The sequence below is a fragment of the Hippopotamus amphibius genome, chromosome 4 (assembly GCF_030028045.1).
Source record: "Hippopotamus amphibius kiboko isolate mHipAmp2 chromosome 4, mHipAmp2.hap2, whole genome shotgun sequence".
NCBI classification, from domain to species: Eukaryota; Metazoa; Chordata; class Mammalia; order Artiodactyla; family Hippopotamidae; genus Hippopotamus; species Hippopotamus amphibius.
The window spans coordinates 29,492,992-29,512,911 of NC_080189.1; the positions used below are offsets into that span (position 1 = coordinate 29,492,992).

The 19,920-nt window shown below is 37.4% G+C and overlaps 1 protein-coding gene across 2 annotated transcripts in view; it reads left to right on the forward strand.

Annotated features, from left to right (window-relative positions):
• The window catches only part of CADPS2 (calcium dependent secretion activator 2), a 524,489-nt gene extending 504,569 nt beyond the window's left edge, over window positions 1-19,920 (forward strand). For both annotated transcript variants that reach the window (XM_057732060.1, XM_057732061.1), the window contains 2 exons: window positions 14,140-14,244; window positions 19,438-19,920. In XM_057732060.1, coding sequence (XP_057588043.1) covers window positions 14,140-14,244; window positions 19,438-19,608 — 276 coding nt within the window. In that variant the 3' untranslated portion in view covers window positions 19,609-19,920. The remainder of the gene's footprint in view (window positions 1-14,139; window positions 14,245-19,437) is intronic.

Sequence of the window (19,920 nt, forward strand, 5' to 3'; positions counted from 1 at the left end):
GTGTTCCAATTACCATTTTCTTCATTGTTTTGGGTTTGTATTTGTAGGTGTTTTCCTTTTCTTGTGTTTCCTACTTAGAGAAGTTCCTTTAGCACTTGTTGTAAGGCTGGTTTGGTGGTGCTGAATTCTCTGAACTTTTGCTTGTCTGGAAAGCTTTTGATTTCTCCCTCAAATCTGAATGAGATTCTTGCTGGGTAAAGTATTCTTGGCTGTAGGTTTCTCTCTTTCAGGACTTTCAGTATATCCTGCCATTCCCTTCTGGCCTGCAGAGTTTCTGTAGAAAGGTCAGCTGTTATCCTGATGGGTTTTCCCTTATATGTTGTTTGTTGCTTTTCTCTTGCTGCTTTTAATATTTTTTCTTTGTGTTGAATTGTCGTTAGTTTGATTAATATGTGTCTTGGTGTATTTCTCCTTGGGTTTATTCTGTATGGGACTCTCTGTGCTTCTTGGACTTGGTGAATTATTTCCTTTCCCATGTTGGGGAAGTTTTCCACTAGAACCTCTTCAAATATTTTCACAGACCCTTTCTTGTTTTCTTCTTCTTCTGGGATGCCTATAATTCGAATGTTGGTACGTTTAAGGTTATCACTGAGGTCTCTGAGGCTGTCTTCTAGTCTTTTTATTTTTTTATCTTTTTCCTGCTCTGTGGCGTTTATTTCTTCCATTCTATCTTCCAACTCACTTATTCGTTCTTCTGCCTCAGTCATTCTGCTGGTTAGAGCATCTAGAGTATTTTTAATTTCAGTTATTTTGTTATCCATTGCTGTTTGTTTTTCTGAGTTCTTATGAACTGTTTCTTGTACTTTCTCTAATTTGTTATCGAGATTTTGTATCATTTTTACTATCATTACTCTAAATTCTTTTTCAGGCATTTTTCCTATTTCCTCCTCATTTATTTGGTCTTGTGGGTTTTTTTCCTGCTCCTTTGCCTGCATGGTGTTTCTTTGTTTCCTCATGGTTGTCCAAGCTTTTGGGGTTGCTTGTCCTGGTGATAGAGGTGTTTATAGAAGACTGTCCAAGCCTCAGACTAATGTCCAATTATTGGATTAGACGAATATTCAGTCTTGGCTGAAGAGGAAGAAGCAGACGAAAAGCAGGTCGAGCTGGAAAGGTCTCATTCCTCCGCGCGCCGAGGGGAAGCCGGCGGGGCAACTTGGGTTCGCGGTGAGTTTCTCCTGCTTGGCGACTCGCGGTGCTCAGCCTCCGCCGTGGTCCTCCCGGGTTCGCGCCGACCATCTGTCTGTCCGTCGGTCCCTCCGGGTGGCCTCGGGCTCCGTGCCTCGGGGGATCCAGCCGAGGCAAGTTGCCTGTTTCTAGCCGCCTCGGGAAGCCGGGCTCGTTAGCGACGTCCCCTCTCGGAGCAGCTCCATCCTCTGGCGCTCGGCATCCCAGGCACACAGCTTCCTCCGGCGGCTCCTCCCACAGCCAGCGCGCGAGCGAGCCAGGGAGCGAGTGACGAGTGACAGAAGGGCTCCTTTCACTGAAGCTCCTCCGGGGGCTCGGTTAACCTCCTGGCGCTGGAAGGTGTCTGCGCGCAGTTCCTACTATTCTTAACTTATTTAAAAATTAAATTTTTTATCATGTTGGTTTCCCAAGAATACTTGAAATCAACAGCACATGGGTAAGAATGGCTGCTAGATAGTAGGATATATTTAGAACTTACCATCTACTTTTTCAGTCATAGTCCTTGGATGAATTTCTTTGTGTGTGTAATCAACCTCATTATTAGAAATGCGGGATAGAGCCCGTTGAGGCCCGTTAAGAAGGCTTCTTTGCCTTCTTGCATTTCTTATCATTCCATGATATGATAGATATATTTCTTTTTGATTTTGTCCCTCTGTAAAAAGAAGTCAAATGTAAAACATTAACTGTTGGCACATTATGCCATGATTTTCCTGTCAACACTCAAAACTGAATGTTACTATGACTCTCACATCAACCATTATTTTCCTTTTCCTTCACTAGAAGAAAAGATGGATGGTATAAGCTCATTGATGTACTTGAGACTATTTGAGATCATTTATTTCTACCCACTGTTAGATCGTGTACCCTGGGGCCACATCACGCACTTAAAGGTAGATAAGAAGTTTGACTATCTGTTTCTTATTCGTGATACAGGACCGGCATCTCATGTCTCCTACGTTGTAATAATGTCTTATTTAGCTGCTTTAACACGTTGTTTTCCAGATGGTGGTTTTCTGTTTTAATTATGTATATTCCTGCGTTGTTTAGCCCACAGTATTTGGACTCCCATTGAAGTTGTTTGACCTCTTTAATACAGTTGTAGTCAGACTTGTTCTGTATATGGTCATGTCTGCCTCAGTAAATGCTGTACAGAGCTTGCTCCTTAGCTGGGTTTTTTTTTTCCCCCTCAGAGTTTGTTTCTCTTCAAAACCTCTGCTCTCAAATTACAACCGTCTCCTTCATTTTAGTTAACAATCCTTATTTTAATGTTAAGTGATCATTTGTAAGTGTAAGAATTTATGAAAGGATCTACTTTTGATGTACTGCGTGTGCCAAAATAGCTCCAGCAAGTCCAGACGTGGATCCAGGCAGCCCAAGGCCCTTGTTTGAATCTAAGCTGTTGGTGAATTAGGACCTGCGAAACTTGAGATAAGCGTGCCTAATTGCCTAAAAGAAACGCAACAAGAAAATGTATTGTAGCATGTTGATCTTATTTCCTTGATAATTCAAAAGAATCTTCAAGAAATATGTGGACTTCTCCCTTAGATTCTTGAAATGTGATCACGGGACACAATTGTCATTTGGCACATGCCCAGAAATACACATCTTTGCATGAGGCACCTGGACATATGTGGCAGGTCTGGTAGAATCAGCTAATTAACAACACAGGCTTAAACAGGCACCTCATCTGGCAGTGCAGTTAGTTGCCTGATGGTGCTCAGCAGGATCGGGTAGTGCTTTTTATGTTTCTCTCCTAACGGTCTGCTGCCCACCTAATTTTGCCTTATTGTCAGTCACTACTTACCGCAGCTTGGGGCCCTCCCAGGAGGCTAAATTATTATCAAAGGATTAGGGAGATGTAGCCTTGCAGCTCTGACATTTCTGATTACTTGTCTATGCCAGAACACTAATTAGCTGTGACTAATTAAGAAAAATGTTCCTGCCATAGAAAACCATTTAAAAGAGCTGAGAAGTAGAAAAGCAATTCAAAAGCTGAGCAGTGCTCAGATTTGCTGATGCTCTTTAGATTTCCACCAGAGCCTTAACTCACCTTTAATTGTGCTCAGAATTTAAAAAACAAAAAACAAAAAACACCCCAAAAACCTCACATGTGAACTGATCTGAGGTTTTTGCTTGAATGGGAAAAAAAAAAATGTGGTTGATCACCTAAAATCTCTTAGCAATGGTAAAACTCTGTCTGATGAATGGATGTCAAAACTTGCATTTTCATCGAGAAATTTTTCTGAACACCCAACTCATAAATGTGCATTTGCTTCCATTCACCCAAGCCAGTAACAGTGACTGAATAGTCATGGAAGAAATTAGAATATTCTCCCTCCTGATTTTATCAAAGATGGTTGAAATAATTACAAGCAACATGTTGAGCATGTCAGACGTTATTTTGTATTGATTGCATGCTGCTTTCACATGTAAGATGGTCTGGAAACTGACTTCTTCACACAGAGCCTGGCTTTTCCTTGGTGGCTTTGCATACTTGCACTGCATCTGGCTACCAGTCACTTATTAATGAAAATACCCAGGGCTCCCCTGAGATCAGCATCTCTATCAGTTGACCAGTGTGATGATTTCATAGAAGTGATAGCTTCCATTCTCCTTCTCTTCAACCCTAACTTCATAAGCACATGACACATGGCTTTAAATCCATTTTCTGTGCTGGCTTTTTGAACTCCTCCTCCATCACACACCCCCTCTGCAAGCCTTCCCTGCGGCCCCATCTGTGTGGTCAGTGCCATTCACAAGTGGGCACAGCAGTGGCTGCCAGGTTGCCACTGTTGACTAAGTGCACCTAAAAATAGAAAAATCTGTGTAAGGAAGCAGCTGTTGTAGTAAACCAGCATTGTTGTGGCGAAACCATGATTATTGAATGCATTGAAAGGAAACTCTATAAAAGAACAGTTTTCACAGGTGCTTATAAATACCTAAACTCCAGAGAGCCCTCAATTTCTTGATCTCAGCCCAGCCCTAAGTCAGAGACCATCTAAATTTTGCTCTCTTAATCTGGGCAAAATGTTTTGTTTGAAATAAAGCAAGTTCTAACCCCTACCTCCCCTAAATTCTTCATGCTGCTTTTTAAACCCATTTCACCTTTTGCTCTCAGCAGAGAACAAAAAGCAGGTAGCCAGCATCTCTAGGGAATAATCCTTCCTATATATGAAGACTGTTATTAAGGCACCTGTCATACTTGTCTACTCTAGGATAAATAATCCCTGTTTGCTAAACTTCTCTTCATAGGCCCATTTTCTAGCCCTTTAATCATCTTTGTGGCTGTCCTTTGAAACTTCTCAAAATGTTCTCGGTCATGCTTAGGGTTTAAGAGTCAGGAATAGGACGCAGTATTTGAATGTGGCTGAACAAGATTTTTTTCAAGGTGTGTTCCTATTTATGCATTCTCATGGATAACATTCCTATACTTTTGCTCTACTGATCCTTATAAATTTGTTTTCATATACTCCCCACACTTGTTGACTTTCCTCTTACTTACTGCCTATATTATACACATAAACTGTGTATGTTTACTGATGTAGAATGTTCATTCAGTTGACGTTTTGGATGCATAAGATCTAGAAAACAAATCCAGTTCATCATTCAGTTAGGATATGCAAGGAATGGTGGTGAATGTTGGCACTGAAAGGTTAAGCATTGGGACTTCCCTGGTGGTCCAGTGGTTAAGACTCTGCACTTCCACTACAGGGGGCACAGGTTCGATCCCTGGTTGGGGAACTAAGATCCCACATGCTGCATGGCCAAAAAAAAAAAAAAAAGGTTAGGCATTGGTTTTGTCCCACATAGTTGGGTTCTCTGTCAAAATGACTCAGTAGGATTCTAATTACAATAGGAAATCAAAACCCCGCTTATTATTTATTCATACAACCAGTATTTTTTTCTAGAGGACACGCATTGCTAGAGGCTGAGCATACAATGTTAGACAAGATAGACCTGCCCTAAGGGAGCTTACATTCTTATGGCCAAATGGGTCTTTTGAAAAAGTTGATAATTTCTACATTAAAATGTTTCATATTTTCATCTACTGAGTAGATATTAATATATTTTTTTCAAATGGATATACTATGGAGATTTAGTACCCTTTCAAAATAGATAATAGTGTTTATCTATATTGTTTATTTATTTCTCGCTATTGCAAGTGGATGAACAGAAACTTGCCAGAATTTAGGGCCAATGCAAGTGTTATACCTGGCTCTAGTGCCTGCAGTATCAAATGCCATGATGGTACGACAGGGGCATGCTCTCCCTCTCTACCCCTTGCTTGAAAGCCAGTCTTATACCAGCTCCCAGGAGAGCTCTCATGGTTCCCTCAGACCCAAGGCAACAGTGCCACACCAATGATGTTTCTCTTTTTTTTTAAACACCTCTCACAAAACCAACAAGCATTGAAGGCACCCAGGACATGTCACTTCGTGGTGAAAATGCACAGGCAGCACTGCCAGCCATACACCGGATATGCCCCCACAGCCTCAGATAACCCCCAGGAGCAGCTACCAATACCCCTGGGCATATGCTGGAGGGGCCGCTCACTGCATGCGTGATGGACTCTGGAGGGTCAGTCCAAGAGCTGAGCACATCAGTCCTGAGTACATAATGTTATATCTTTGTGTGTAAGAATATATACGTGGACACTCATATATGTACACAGACATGGGGCTTTATTAGTTTACAGTACTGTCTCCTTAATTCATCACGTACAATGAAATTAGACTGTCACATTTTCAGTTCTCTTTTAGTCCTGTGTTAAATTTCTTTAGCCAAATGCAATCACTTACTTTTTGGTGATGTCTACAACTTTAGCATGCATTAAAGTATTTTGCTGTTAATGAAACAGGTAATTCAAGTCAACAATTCCTCTGGCTCTGATATTCTTTTATCCTTTTTCTGTTGAAAAGCTGCTCTACCACTATTATATATGTAACAGTTTATATTTCCAAATATTTAAAAGCATTCAGTCCTTCAACAAATACGTAATGCGTGTTATGTGCCAGACCTCCTGCTGAGGGCTGACGATATCAGTAAAAAGACTCGGTTTCTGCCTTATGGATCCTCACAGCCTATTGAAGCAGACATAGAGTACATTGTGCAGTATTTTTATAGACACCTGCGCAGAGTTCTAGGAGCAGGAAATATGGGAGCATCTAATTCTACCTGGTAAGAGATAGTGTTTTCTTCATAGCAGAAATCGTGGTTAAACTGAGTCTTAAAGGTCAACATATATCTGGCCAGTGAAACGTACGTGGGGATAAAAGTCCAGACAGAGGGACTGGCATGCCCCAAGCCATAGATAGAGAGAAACCCAACATCTAGAAGATCAGCGGGTCATTTAGTTCCTGTGGGAGTGCACCACGAGTCAGAGACAGGAAGGGAGCTACTGACTCTAGTCCCTGCAACACTCTGGAAAAGGGACTTCGGAATAACTGTTCCCTATTTTTTATAAGGAAGCTGAAGCAGAAAGACTCGCTAACCATTAATTCTCAGACCTATGTTTTATCTCAAACTTGTACCATTCAATAGAAGTTACAAGAGTCTAATGTATTTTTATCCAGATCCTACATTACTGATTTAAATGCAATATTGACCAAACTTTTATATATAGTACTCAAAATGAGTCATTCAACCAGATGAACAGGTCAGATGCCCAGATAACTCATTCATAGTCTATGTCTGCATCCCAAACTGGTGCACACACCATTATAACTGGGTTGACCACTGGCTTCAACCAAACCATTGACTGGTCAAAAGATTAGCCAAACCGGTATGCGTTCCATCATTTGTCATTAAGTAGGGGAGAGGGGAACAACTGATGATCTGAACTTTTCACTTTGTAATCACTAGTCTTTTTAGCACCAGGAAAAAAAACCACAGAATAAATTTACAAAGTCACTTGCCTACTTGATGGTAATGAATAATGAAGACTAGTATTGATTTTAATGCTCTCTGTGGAGTATGAGAATAGGTAGGCTAGTTCAATAATATTACTTTCAGGATGTTTTGGAAGAAAGGAAATTTGGGGTTAATGAAATAGTAGTGAGTGGAAAAGAGCTTGTGCAACCCCCAGTTTGTGGAACTTACCGTATTATGTAACTTATTCTATTTTATAACTGAAGAGGATCGAATGCATCTGGAAGTATCTTGCCTATTATATCCATGCATTTTTTAAAAAGAAAAAGAAATGGAAAAGAAAATACTGAACTTCAAGAGTAGGAAAGATTTTTCAGCATTCAACAAGCATTTATTAGGTACCTACTAAATGCCAAAACTTCCATGTTAGCACTTTTTACATTTTCCGCTTCGTAACAGACATCATAGAGCTCATGAACTCTCCTTTGCAGACTTCCTTATAGGGCTAAAAAATGAAAATCACCCTGAACGTGAGTTTATTGAACATAGAAGGAAAAAGGCATGAATCAAGTTCTTCTCTATTCTGTGTTTAAAAAAAGATGAAGAAAACTGCACATATAGATCGAGTTCTCTTATGAATGAATGAAGGATCTTCTTTCCACGTTGCTTTGTTCTGTTGCAGTGAAAAAAAATTCTTCCCAGTTTTCCTAAGCATTAGAGTGTATAGCACTTTAAAACGACTTAAGAAAGAAACGAGGGAAATACGTAGCACAAGAACCATTTGATTGGTTACCGTAACAGAGAGTGTGGTTCTTCTTCAAAAAATGTATTACATTATGTAATTATATTATGAGGTGTACAGATACGTTTGGAAATGTAGATTACATTAACTTGCAAGAAAATGTGATGGACTTCTTTGAAACAATAAGCATCTCCTGTATTACTTGACAATCCTGTGTTATGATAACTGTCAGGAACCACCAGGAATGGTAGAGGTGTTTTCTTAGTTGTCTGCTACAAGCATCAAACAAATCTTAAAAAATCAGAGACTTCATTGATAGACTGTTTCATAGAAGAAAATGGAATAACCTGCAAGTTGATAAGCACAGACTGGAGCATAGGTATAAGATGAATCTTAACCCTGCCACTTATATAGACTTAAATAAGAAAATTGCTTAATCTAAACTCAGTTTTCTATCTGTGTGACCTCAGCTTCCATGCAAAATGGGAAAAATAACCACCTCATCAAGGTGGTTGTAAGAATCAAATGAAAATTTAACGAATGCACTTGAACTTCCCATGGAGGATTTTTAAAAAACATCAGATGCCTTTATAATCAGATTATTATTATATAATACGTACGTTATATAATATATAATATACTGCATATAACTATTATAAAATCATAGTAATAAGAATACTTCACACTTCCAAATAAATTCCATTTTTTCCTCATTACACTGTATTGTTTCATTTTTATAATACATCTGTACTGTGTTAAAAGGTCAAAATGAATAAATTTAAAACAAAATAACAGGTAATAAAACTTCTGGAATTCTAGACTTGCGTATTTGGATGAACAAAGCTATATTTAAGAAGCATTAAAAAAAGACAGTTTGGCTTTTCCCTTCTTTTAGGAGAATCACAAGCTATATTGTTTCTAATCACGCCCTTTCCTTTGACAGCCACAGCTAATCTCATAGCATTTCTGGAGAGCATAAGAATCTTATTTTAAAGCTAGATTCATATGATCTGTCCTTCCTATCACAGATGAGAAAACTGAGGCATGGACAAAGCAAGCGACAGACTCAGTCAAGCAGATGGGGCCAGCACTACCGCCCCTGTAGCTTCTGTGTTGACGTTCTTCTCTGGTGTGTTCACGGCCAGCCCTCAGCTGCCATGTCCTGATGCAGGTCTCTGTCTCCCCTCTCCCGCATGCCTCTGGGTCTGGCTGGTTGATAGATGTAGGTTGGGTTGAATACTTCCTGTATTCTTAACCTAATAGACTGGTTTCAGTTTTCCTTAAATATAGCTTTTAATCCTATTCCAAGCCAACAAAACATTCACACTTAAAACTTTCAAAATGCTTGTGTTTTGAGGGTCTGTTTTGTGGGACCAAATATAATCATTTCAGTGGGATGCCTTAAGGGGAATTGTTGGTATTATTATATAAAATGTACTGTTAATATAGGTCTGCATTTTAGTGTCTAAAAATGGGAAATGACCACAAATTTAGTTATATTAAACAAATGTACTGCTGACAAAAGGAACACTGTGCATAAAGAAGCATTTCTCTTTACTTTTTAATGTACTGGTGAAACTGTAGGGAATTAACATTTCTAAATATTTTGTTGCCCTCTAGAGCCATGAAATGATCCTAAAGGATGCTCTATAGTTATCAAGCTTTTCAAAATTATTATTCTTTTATCCAATTCAACTTAACATTTAAAAGGTACATATTTCCTAGGATGAGATTTTCTAAATGGTATTTCATTTCAACACAGTGACTCGACTCTGGTAAAACAGACAGCTTACCTTGAAATAAATGAAGAAATGCATACATACTGTGGAAATTTAGCCATTCCATATCTAGGAGGCACTAAAAATTGCTGGGGGTTTTTTTTTCCCTGTTGTTCACCTATTGAGACAAGCCTAGCTGGAGAAGAATGAAAATATATCAACTGGTTGTACCAATTCATAATCAATAAAAAGCTAAACACTTAAGCAGAAAATATATCACAGATTTGTTCCCCAGCAAAGCAGCTATTTTTACCCCGCCATCATCATCAGAAGCCGCATTCTGACAGAAATCATTTGCTTGAAGCAGCCGCAATATGTGAACCCTATGTGGTCCTGTGATTCAGATTTAGGAATATCAGCCCCAGAGGGTCTGAAGACATTGTGCATTAGTATGTATTGAGACCTCATTGCAGGTGGCAAACAGCTGGACTTTTGAAAAAATAAAACTTCCAAAATAAAGGCAAAGTGCTTGTTTCCAGGCACTAAGTGTTATATTTAATTGAATCCTCCTCAAAATGCGATAAATTAGGCAGAAGAGGGAGCTGTGCGTATTTAATATATTTGTTTTGTATTTCCACTAGTCAACAGAATAGTGAAATTCCTTAACTACTTCTCTTTAACGTGCATGAAGAAAGCACGGTATGTTGCTAAATCTCTTTTCAGCAGCACCGCCGAGAAACAACTTTAATCCTTGTTAGAAAATTGCCGAGTCTGGGACTGACAAAGAGCTCATGCTTGTTCCATTGTTAGTGCTCCCCGGCCCCGAGAGCAGAGCCCTTTACAGCTGCGTGGATCCCGCCCGGCTCAGCTGCACTATTTAGGAGAGGAGGTTTGTCAATTTCTATTGACAATGGAGAGAGTTTTTCAGGGCCTGTAGCAGTGCTGACACAGTTGGGGATCAATGCCAGCCATTCAGAATGCACCCTCTTTCATTGCTTTGGTTTGTTAATTCAAGACTAAAGGTCCACCGAGGGGGTTCAGGGTGTTTAAGAAAGCTGATGAACTGTTTAAGAAAGCTGATGAACTGCAAGCGTTTATAGCCCTGGTGTGGCAATTTCCATAGTCAGTGGCAACTCCTGGCACTGAGGGAGCTGTGTCCTTGTTGACCCTCTTGTTATTAAAAATGCACAAGTGCTGCGCTTCTCAATATTTCAACACTCTTTCATTGTCAATACCACCTTCTGAGCCCTTCAGCTTGTTGCTTGCTCTAAAGATCTTCTCAGATTGGGTTTGAAAACTTCACCTTAAACACTAGATTAGACTGATGTTCTGTTTTCCGTGCTCCTGTTGATTTGTTGAACCTTCCCAGGGCTGGAAAGCAAGTAGCAGCTTGATGGGGAGACGGGCTGCTAATATGATTTACCAGTCTACAGTCATGCACAATAAGTGTGAATAAATACAGGGGTCTCACAGAGTCAACCCTAGCCTTTCCTTTTCTTTTCTTTTTACTTTAAAAGAGATAGCTCAAGAAAATGAAGTGAGTAATGCATGCCCTTACAGGAGTTGAATGAACCACAAAAAGAAAAAATATATATATATTTTTTGTTAAAGTGGTAGGCTGCTGGCGTGGGTTGATGGAGAAAAAAAGTGTAGAATATACACTTACTGCCTTATTCCTAAGTAGACCAAGCAGAGAATAAAGCAGTAATGCTATACCCACGGCTTGAGCGCAAGCTCCAGCGCCCCTTCGTTGCCATCCCCTGAAGGGAAAAGTGAATAGTCAACCAAATTGCTTTATAAAATTAACTTTTCCAAAATGAAAGCACATTTTCTAACAGTCACACTTCACTGCACATTCACTCCTTTCCATTTTTTTTCTTTGCTTTGGGGGATTGGTTTAGTTTGGTTTGGTGCAAGGTGGGGAGGGGTGAAGCTAACTTAACTTTGACTTTTTTCTCAAGATGAAAAACACGGGATCTGCCATCCTCCGCTTAAATGAAGAGCATATCCATTCCAGCACCAGACATAGGAAAATGCTACTGACTTCTGTTTGGTGGTTTTGTCTATTTGGGGTGTGTGTGTGTGTGTGTGTGTGTGTGTGTGTGTGTGTGTGTGTGTTTCACCATATACAAGAAGGATGCAGTCCTAGGTTTTTTGTTTGTTTGTTAGCTTATTCTTCATAGCAGCATAAACTCGCAGCTACTGATTTCTCTTCATCATTTGCTTGATTTAGTTGAAATTCTTCAAAATGCTTTGACTTGCAAACCAAAAAATATGCATGATTAGCAGATGGAATAGTTTTTCTTGTAGAATGTTCCTTGTAGAATAATTTGTTTGCCTTTAAAGTAAGATGATGATGAAGTAGCTTAAGTATTTTATTAACATTAGCTCTTTTTCTCTGTTTTTGTAGTTAACTTTAGATCATTTTATTCCCAAATGATTCTTGTTTAAAATTATAATTTTGGCATTGTGTTAAAGAAGTTATATTAATAATAAATTTCTGTGTTATGTTAGATGTCCTTTCAATTATCACTTAATCATAAGTATCATTTATATGTAATAGAAAAATGAAGTTACATTAATTTTAAATTATCTACGGATTTTTTAAGAACATAAGATGCATATGGAGTAATTTGAAGCAAGTATTTTCATTTACCTCAGATTCATACAGCTTACCATATATATAGTAACTTTACAGTCTAACAGCCAGATTAAGTTGTATGTTATAAATTTTGTACAATATATCATATGTTGTCCCCGCAACTAAAAAAAAAAGTATTCCTTGAAGAAGCACTATAATTTAAGAGTCATAACCATTGTGACTGCATTTTAGCTTTAAAGTTACTTGGAGAGTGGGGTGGAGCAAGGGTGTTAGTTCAGCATACTCACGTTCAGTGTCACCAATACCAGTGAGTGTTTACCTGCCTGAAAACAGAACTCAAGAAGTTGAGGCCATAATTTGAAATAAGGGAAATATAAAATTTAAATACCAGATGCTAATCTATTAAGATTTAATATGTCAGCGGAAGTACTGGATTTATTAGCAGTTTATTTCTTAAGAATTTAGGAGTATCTCATTTTATAAAACTTATTTCTGATACTTTCACATATCCTGAAAATTAGGAAAGTAATCATTAGGAAAAAGCAAAATTGGGTACATTAATAACATTTTTTTTAAAAACCATAGCCCATCTCAACGTTTTAAAAACTTGAATGTTCATTCATCAATTTGACATCACAGTATTGTCAGTTATTCACTTTCATTAGTTTATCTCATTTTATGCATGTGTGTCCAGTATACCAACAAATTAATAGAGATAAGTCTGATGAAATGTTAAACTAATTCACTTTTATATTATGCTTAAACCACCATTCCTTATACTAAACTTTATTAGAACAATGTTTGTAAATACAAGTTCAGGTAAATTTCAGACTTACTTGTATCACTTGAGATTTCTTTTAGAAATTTGAATTTATTGCTTTATCATGGAAGAAAAATATCTTTTAAGATTTTTTTCTGTGTTTGAATACCTAAGAACACATGTACGTGCATATGTGATCTGTAGTGTCACTATGTTTGTGTATACAAGCAAGGCACAAAATCCCTTCTCTTTCAGAAACTCTGTTGTCCTTTCCTAAATGCTGCGTGGACATTGATATTGCTCACAATAATGAGTAGCGTTATTTTCTTACAGTGTTACCTAAACCTGGCTCTGGTGTACAAGTGCTGAATCCCTTAAAATGTCATCACTAATGGCAGATTGCCTTTTTTTGAAAATAGGAGCAAAATTGCTTCTTTTACTGTACTCATAGGCATCATATAGGAGCAGGAAAGTACATTAGAGAAGAATTTCAGTTTTCCCCTCAAGAGAGTTGTAATAAACAGAGAGAAAATATGAGCCCTCCAAAAACACTTGCAAAATGAAACAGATTGTTTTCTTTCATAATTTGGTCGACTGACATCTGCTTTTGTGATTCTTATAAGACATAAGAATTCCATCCTGATAACGTTCCTTCCTAAGATCTGAAATCTTTAGGTGGTTTTAGACCATCCTAGCAAATACTTAACAACGGATCATAGATGAAGGTGTGACTGGGGATTAGAGGTTCGTAAGCCGCAGATGTTTTTTGCCACCCGTCTTTTAAATGGCTGTTCCTAGGTATACGTGCATTATGGCCTACATGCAGTATGGCATCTACTCTGATTTTTACATAGCATACAGGCTAATGGGAAATATCCCTTTGAAAATAATTTACCTGTTTTTCCCTGCTGCTTGGCAGTCCATTCAGTACCATAACATGTATTTAGTACCCATTGTTACCTACAAGTTACAAAGCAGGCCACTAGGCTGCAAGTGCAGAAACACTGTTTCCCATGAATATGTTACAGCTGAAGGACTGTAATATTAATTCACGTAAAGAACAGCCTAGATCAACTTAGCAGATTTTCTAGCAAGACATATAATTCTGTTAACAGGAAATTACAGCATCATTGACTTCAAGTGCTGATCTGTGGTCATTTCAGAGTGTTTCATTACCCCCTCATTACCGAATCTGTTAAATGAATACTGCAGAGGTTATTTTCTTTTTTGTTCTCCTTCCCTCTGCCCCCATCCTTCTTTCCAGCAATGGTACAGCAGTTCCATGAAAGTCATTTGTGTGTGGTTGGCTGATAGATTAGACCTTCAGCTTCACATTTACCAACTGAAGACGCTCATCAAGATTGTGAAGGTAAACAGAATGTGTCTAGATGTGAATTGCCCACCAAGCTATAAAGGATAATGGCAAGATATTGACATACAAGAAAATCATATTTAATATACCTGAGTGGATGTAAGTACTTTAAGAAATAGCAATTTCAGCAAGGCTGTGCTGCTGTTTATTCCATTTTCAGTTAGATTACTAAACATAAACATCATTTTTGCACTAATAAATAAAAAGTATTTTGTTATCAAGTAATCACATTTTAGGCTGATATATACATAAAGCCCATAGCACATTTACCTGCATGTAGTAGTTCCACAGTAATTTTGTATTAATTGTTTTAGGTATAAAAATGTTTTCTCCTAACACATTTCCTTCATATTTATTAATATATTATTATGAGGCCTCTTGAATTATATTTGCCCATAGGATAAGGACCGCCTCCTTTATTTTGTTATATCCTGATATGAAAGTAAAACGTTGTCACTGCCTGCATTCTTTTGGAAGTCTGTCCCTTCTTGTGTGTAAGAAATGGTCAGTGTGAGTGTCAGGAACCATCCCATAACCACTAACAGATGTCACATCAGTTCAACGAGGCCATTTTGACTTTTGCTTTTCAAGAGAAAATGTAATCACGTGCATGTTATATTTAGTGAGTAGGAGCTTTAAAGTAATATGTTATTCAGCATGATTTTTCACACCTCTTAATTCCAGTAGAAATACAAAATTTACCACAGGAATAACTTTTTCTTAAAATTGAGACAAATTCTACATTGTGGCTGAAAACATAACTCTAAGCTACTGCAAACAGCTGTTCCTTTAAATAAGTGACTTTTACTTCCATTTTAGTATCATTTGTCAAATGGTATATGTATACGATTTATGTATTTATATACGTGTGTGTGCCTATGTATGTGTATATGTATATATGCACATGCATATATATGTATATGTGTATATTCGTGTGTATGTATGTATATGTACACATACACAGTGGTTCTCACAGTATCATTCCTGATATAACATCATCAGCATCACCTGGGAACTTGTTCGACATGCAAATTCTTGGGTTCCACCCCAGACCCGCTGAATCAGAGTGTCTGAGAGTGGGGCCTGGCCATCTGTACATGAACAAGCCTCCAGAGGATTCTGATAGATGATGAAGTTTGAGAAGAACCACTGTGTCACATCATGAAAAGTTTTATCCACGTTAAAATATTTTCCACCATTCTCTTGGTTCCTGCAGTCTCACTAGAATACAAATTCTTTTGTTCCACACGCATATAGGTTATCACAGAAGAAAAAGACCCACCAGGAGGAAAGTTCTGAAGTCAGAAATTGGCAAATCTACTGGAACATAGAACCAGACCTGTAATGTCACAGTAATAGCAATCATGATTAGTCATAAATAACAAGTAAAATTATAGCCACTCACTAATTCTAATACACTAAACAGATTACGTTTGAATCATCAGACTACCTTTGATCGAGAACAGTTTTTACCAGGTGTTATTTATTTTACAAGGAAACCGAAAGCACACTAAGATAGCTTCATATTTGCCTTAGCTCCTCCATGGTTTCTTCCTTGTTTCTATAAATGTGACTTGGAGAGCTTTCAGATGAAGTTGGTTTTTCATAAAGGAGAGTCAGAGTAATCTGTGTTTAGCTTCTAAATATATGTATACGTTAAGATTGCAGGCTGTACTGTGACTGATATTGGGATGAGCTTGTTACCCTCAGAATCAGCCACATTTTCAAGCTCATGTCTACTGTGTTCAGGACATCAGAAATTACATGCTTAGCTGATTGGTATTAGTTGATAGATTGGTAATCTCTTTATGTGTTTTTTGTAATAAAAATCTCCATTTTTTTATTAGCCCATCATTTGTTTCTTTCAAAGTTATTCCTTTTCTCACATTCACGTAGTCATAACAGTTAAAGCACCAGTGAATATTTTAGCAGAAAAAAATTATTAATTTTATTAATTATAGGGTGACATTTCCATTGTATTCTAAGCCAATCAATTTATCTTATTTTAATATAGTCTTCATTATGGCTACCATTAGTCAAGACAGATAAACATGAAATTAAACTTCATGTATGTGTTTGACTTTCCATGTTTTGTGTTTCACAAGCAGGTCCCCAAATTCAGCCAATACTTTCTTTGGCTGACACATTTAATCAAGTCATAGAGCTTTATTTAATAATTAAAAGTGATTATTTTCACAATGAAAATTAGGTTGAATTAATTTACTGTTCTAATCGGTTTTTTTCTACTTTGAATATAAACAAACTTTAACCAATTGCATACATAGAGTCATCACTCTTCAGAGACTATATGGTTATGTTTATAATGTTCATTTTCCAGTGAATTTCAGCAGCTATTAAACAGCACATGTATAGAATTGTGCAGGCCCTGAGTAGGCTTTCCTTCCATCCACATCACTTAGACTGGACCTGCATGCTACAGCAGAGTAGTGCATTCTACTCAGGAGCTGAGCTACTAGGCTCTGGCAGCCTAGCCCTTACAAGCATTGTCATTCTTCTGTGCCCACGGAGACCCAGATGCCATCAAGATGTATATGATAGTCAACCTTGCCCCACCAGGACACTTGGACACTAATTGGTTCATTCATGCTGCTCACTAAGAAAAAACAAATTGCAGTAAGATTTTCACAGAAGATTTAGGACTAAGAAATTAACAAACTTTTAACATCAGAATGATTTTTTGGGGGGAAGGGAAAAATAGAATCCTCAAATAATCAAAATGGCTGGTGTATTTCTGTTCTCGCTAGAGGCCATTTGACATTTCAAAGCAGTTAACATAAAGGAGCTGCCCCTTTTACTAGGAGAAAAGATGACAAGTGAGCAGCACCCTGTGGCAGGCACTTGTCTTAAGTAAGAGCCAAGCAGACCTTCTTGGCAGCCACGGAGGATCTCTAAGTGTCAATAATAACATTTTATGAATTCTAAAAAGAGAGAAGGAGAGAGATTACAAGGGTACCTGCCCTGCAGTTCCTCTAACTGCTTATCACTTACTAATAAAATAAGGAAGCAGAGTCTTAATTTTATATGAATTAGAAAGCCTTTAAGGCTGCAAATCTGTAATACAACTCTGCCCTAGCCAACTTATTGATAATTAAGCTAAGTCTAAGGAAAGTCATTCCAATAAAACAAGAAAATAGAACTCACAAAACTCAGTATATGATTATCAGTGGAACAATAATACTTTATTTCAGATGCATTATCTGTAGATGAATATTTTGTGGCTTGATATATTTTTAACCTATCTATTAGACTGTTAGAGGCTTGAACACAAATCTTCTATGGTAGTAATACCTCGCATACCAGATTTTCTAGACAAAATTTACCTTACAGAGTTATTTCATGTGTTCTGTTACAAATTACCATAAGTTTTGGTGTGAAAATATCACTTTAATAATAATAAGCTTTAATGGTTTAGAAAGAGAATATGAGGATGGTGAGGTTTATATGTCTTCATATAAGATATTAAAATCAAATTAAAATAGTTTTGGTCATTTAAGGGAAAAAAAACTCAGGAAAAACTACATTTTTCTTGCTATTGAGATACTGATCTCAGATACAAACAGTACAGTGTTCCTTACTGTTGAATTTATTTTTTGGACATGAGGTGGATTTTATTTATGCATTTTATGTATAACAAGTGAATATCACTTCCGAAACTTAATGATACCATGGGGCATAAGTCAGATGATATAAGACAAGAAGAGAAAATGTGAAAATACCAATGGCCCCACTGCCTTGTAATGGTTCTGTTCCTTCCCAGAAGTCTGTTCGTGGGCCATATGTGTATATCCAGGGGATTAAGATGCCACCCATCAGCACTTCCTACCTCAAGTGAATAAGCACCTTCAGCTCAACTGTTTGAATATTATGATATTTTCCTTCTAATTGTGTTGAATGAAAAATCAGGCATCCCTTAACGTTAATTTTCAGCTATTGGAGTTGTAATAGTGGGCCAGGAAGTGTAACATTCCTTTTCTCATTTGACTAGTTCATCTATTAAGTGCAAACCCCCCAAAAAGTGACTTAGCAATCATTGACAGCAAAAAAGTGCCACATTGATATGTATTGATGCTTTGGGCCAGTCCATTGAAATCTGACTGTTTGGTATTCTAAATCTAACATAGGACAGTTTTAAAAAAATCTTTAAAGATATTTAACATTTTAATGGCGTTAGAAGTGCCTCTACAGAATGAGGTATCTTCATTTGTGCTTTGTTTCCTCATTGAACTAACTCTAGACTTTTTCTACAAGTTTAAAAATCAATTTAAAAGTACTAGCCTTGTTTAGTCATCAAAAAAATCGTGCATGAAGAAAGTCTAGCTTCAGGAGAAAAGTAAAGTAAGAAAAGTTTTATAGGTTACATATCTTAAGAGCCACAGAAATTAGAGTTTTGTTGTTATTTTTGTTATTTCTAAGAACCACTGTATAAATAATAACATGGTATTTGTTCTATTTTTGACACATAATACACCAAATAATAATTCACTATTTCACAGTAAAATGTAAATATGTGTTTCATTAGCCCATCAATGGAAGGTTAATGCTGGAATTTAACACTTCACATTCCAGGGCAATTTCAGAAGGGCCAAATTCATACAGACATTTAGGTGCAGACAGATTTTTATCACGTGTACATATACATAAACTTTATAATTCACAAATGCTGAAAATGCAGACTTCTTTTAGTGGAAATAGGATTAATCCCCTTCCCTCCACACACCTCCCCCAAAAACCTAACACATTTTGTGAAATGTAACATATTTTTCAATACTAAAATTGTCTCCTCAGTTGAAAAACTAAGAATTGCTTCATATTGAAAATGTACATAAGTACATATTTTACCTTTGTTATAGGTTATTCAGATAGTAAATTCTGTGCAATTAGTAATATTTTGGGGAAAAGCTCATTTGTCATCTGACAGTCACAACATTTTGATCTACTCACAGTGATTGCAGTTTGAGTAGCACTCTCAAAAGTCTCTCATTTCATTTGCTCCCCAGAACTACACCAACCAGATGACTAGCATGGGCAGCTACAATCTGAATCCATTAGTGAATTGTCCAAGATCATTTCTGAAATGCCAACTGAGTGTATATACATTTAGACATACACTTATACATCCTTACATATGCTCCATAAGGGATCTAAGCAAATTCTCTTTCATTCCTCCAGAAAACCTATAGGGACTTCCGACTGCAGGGTGTGTTGGAAGGCACCCTCAACAGCAAGACCTATGACACCCTGCACAGACGTTTAACAGTAGAGGAGGCTACAGCTTCTGTTTCGGAAGGAGGAGGACTTCAGGGCATCACGATGAAAGACAGCGACGAAGAAGAAGGCTGATAAAACGCAGCTCTGCAGAAGGAAGTTGGACCTTGACATTGTTTATTTTGTACCTGTCCTTGTAATTACATTGATTGTTTGGACCAAATATAAATGCTTGTATTTCACTCTACATTTTCAAAAGTTAACCTGGAAGCAGAGTTAAAGGAGAAAATGCCAAGTATTTTTTTGAAGAAGATCAGCCTTTTTTGTATGGCTTGATCTAAAATGATGACATTTGGCTCTGTGATTGGAACATGAACCTTTATTTTTTTTTTTGAGAAGATGGGACTTTTTTTTTTTCTGTAATTACATCAAAGTCATGTCCTGTGT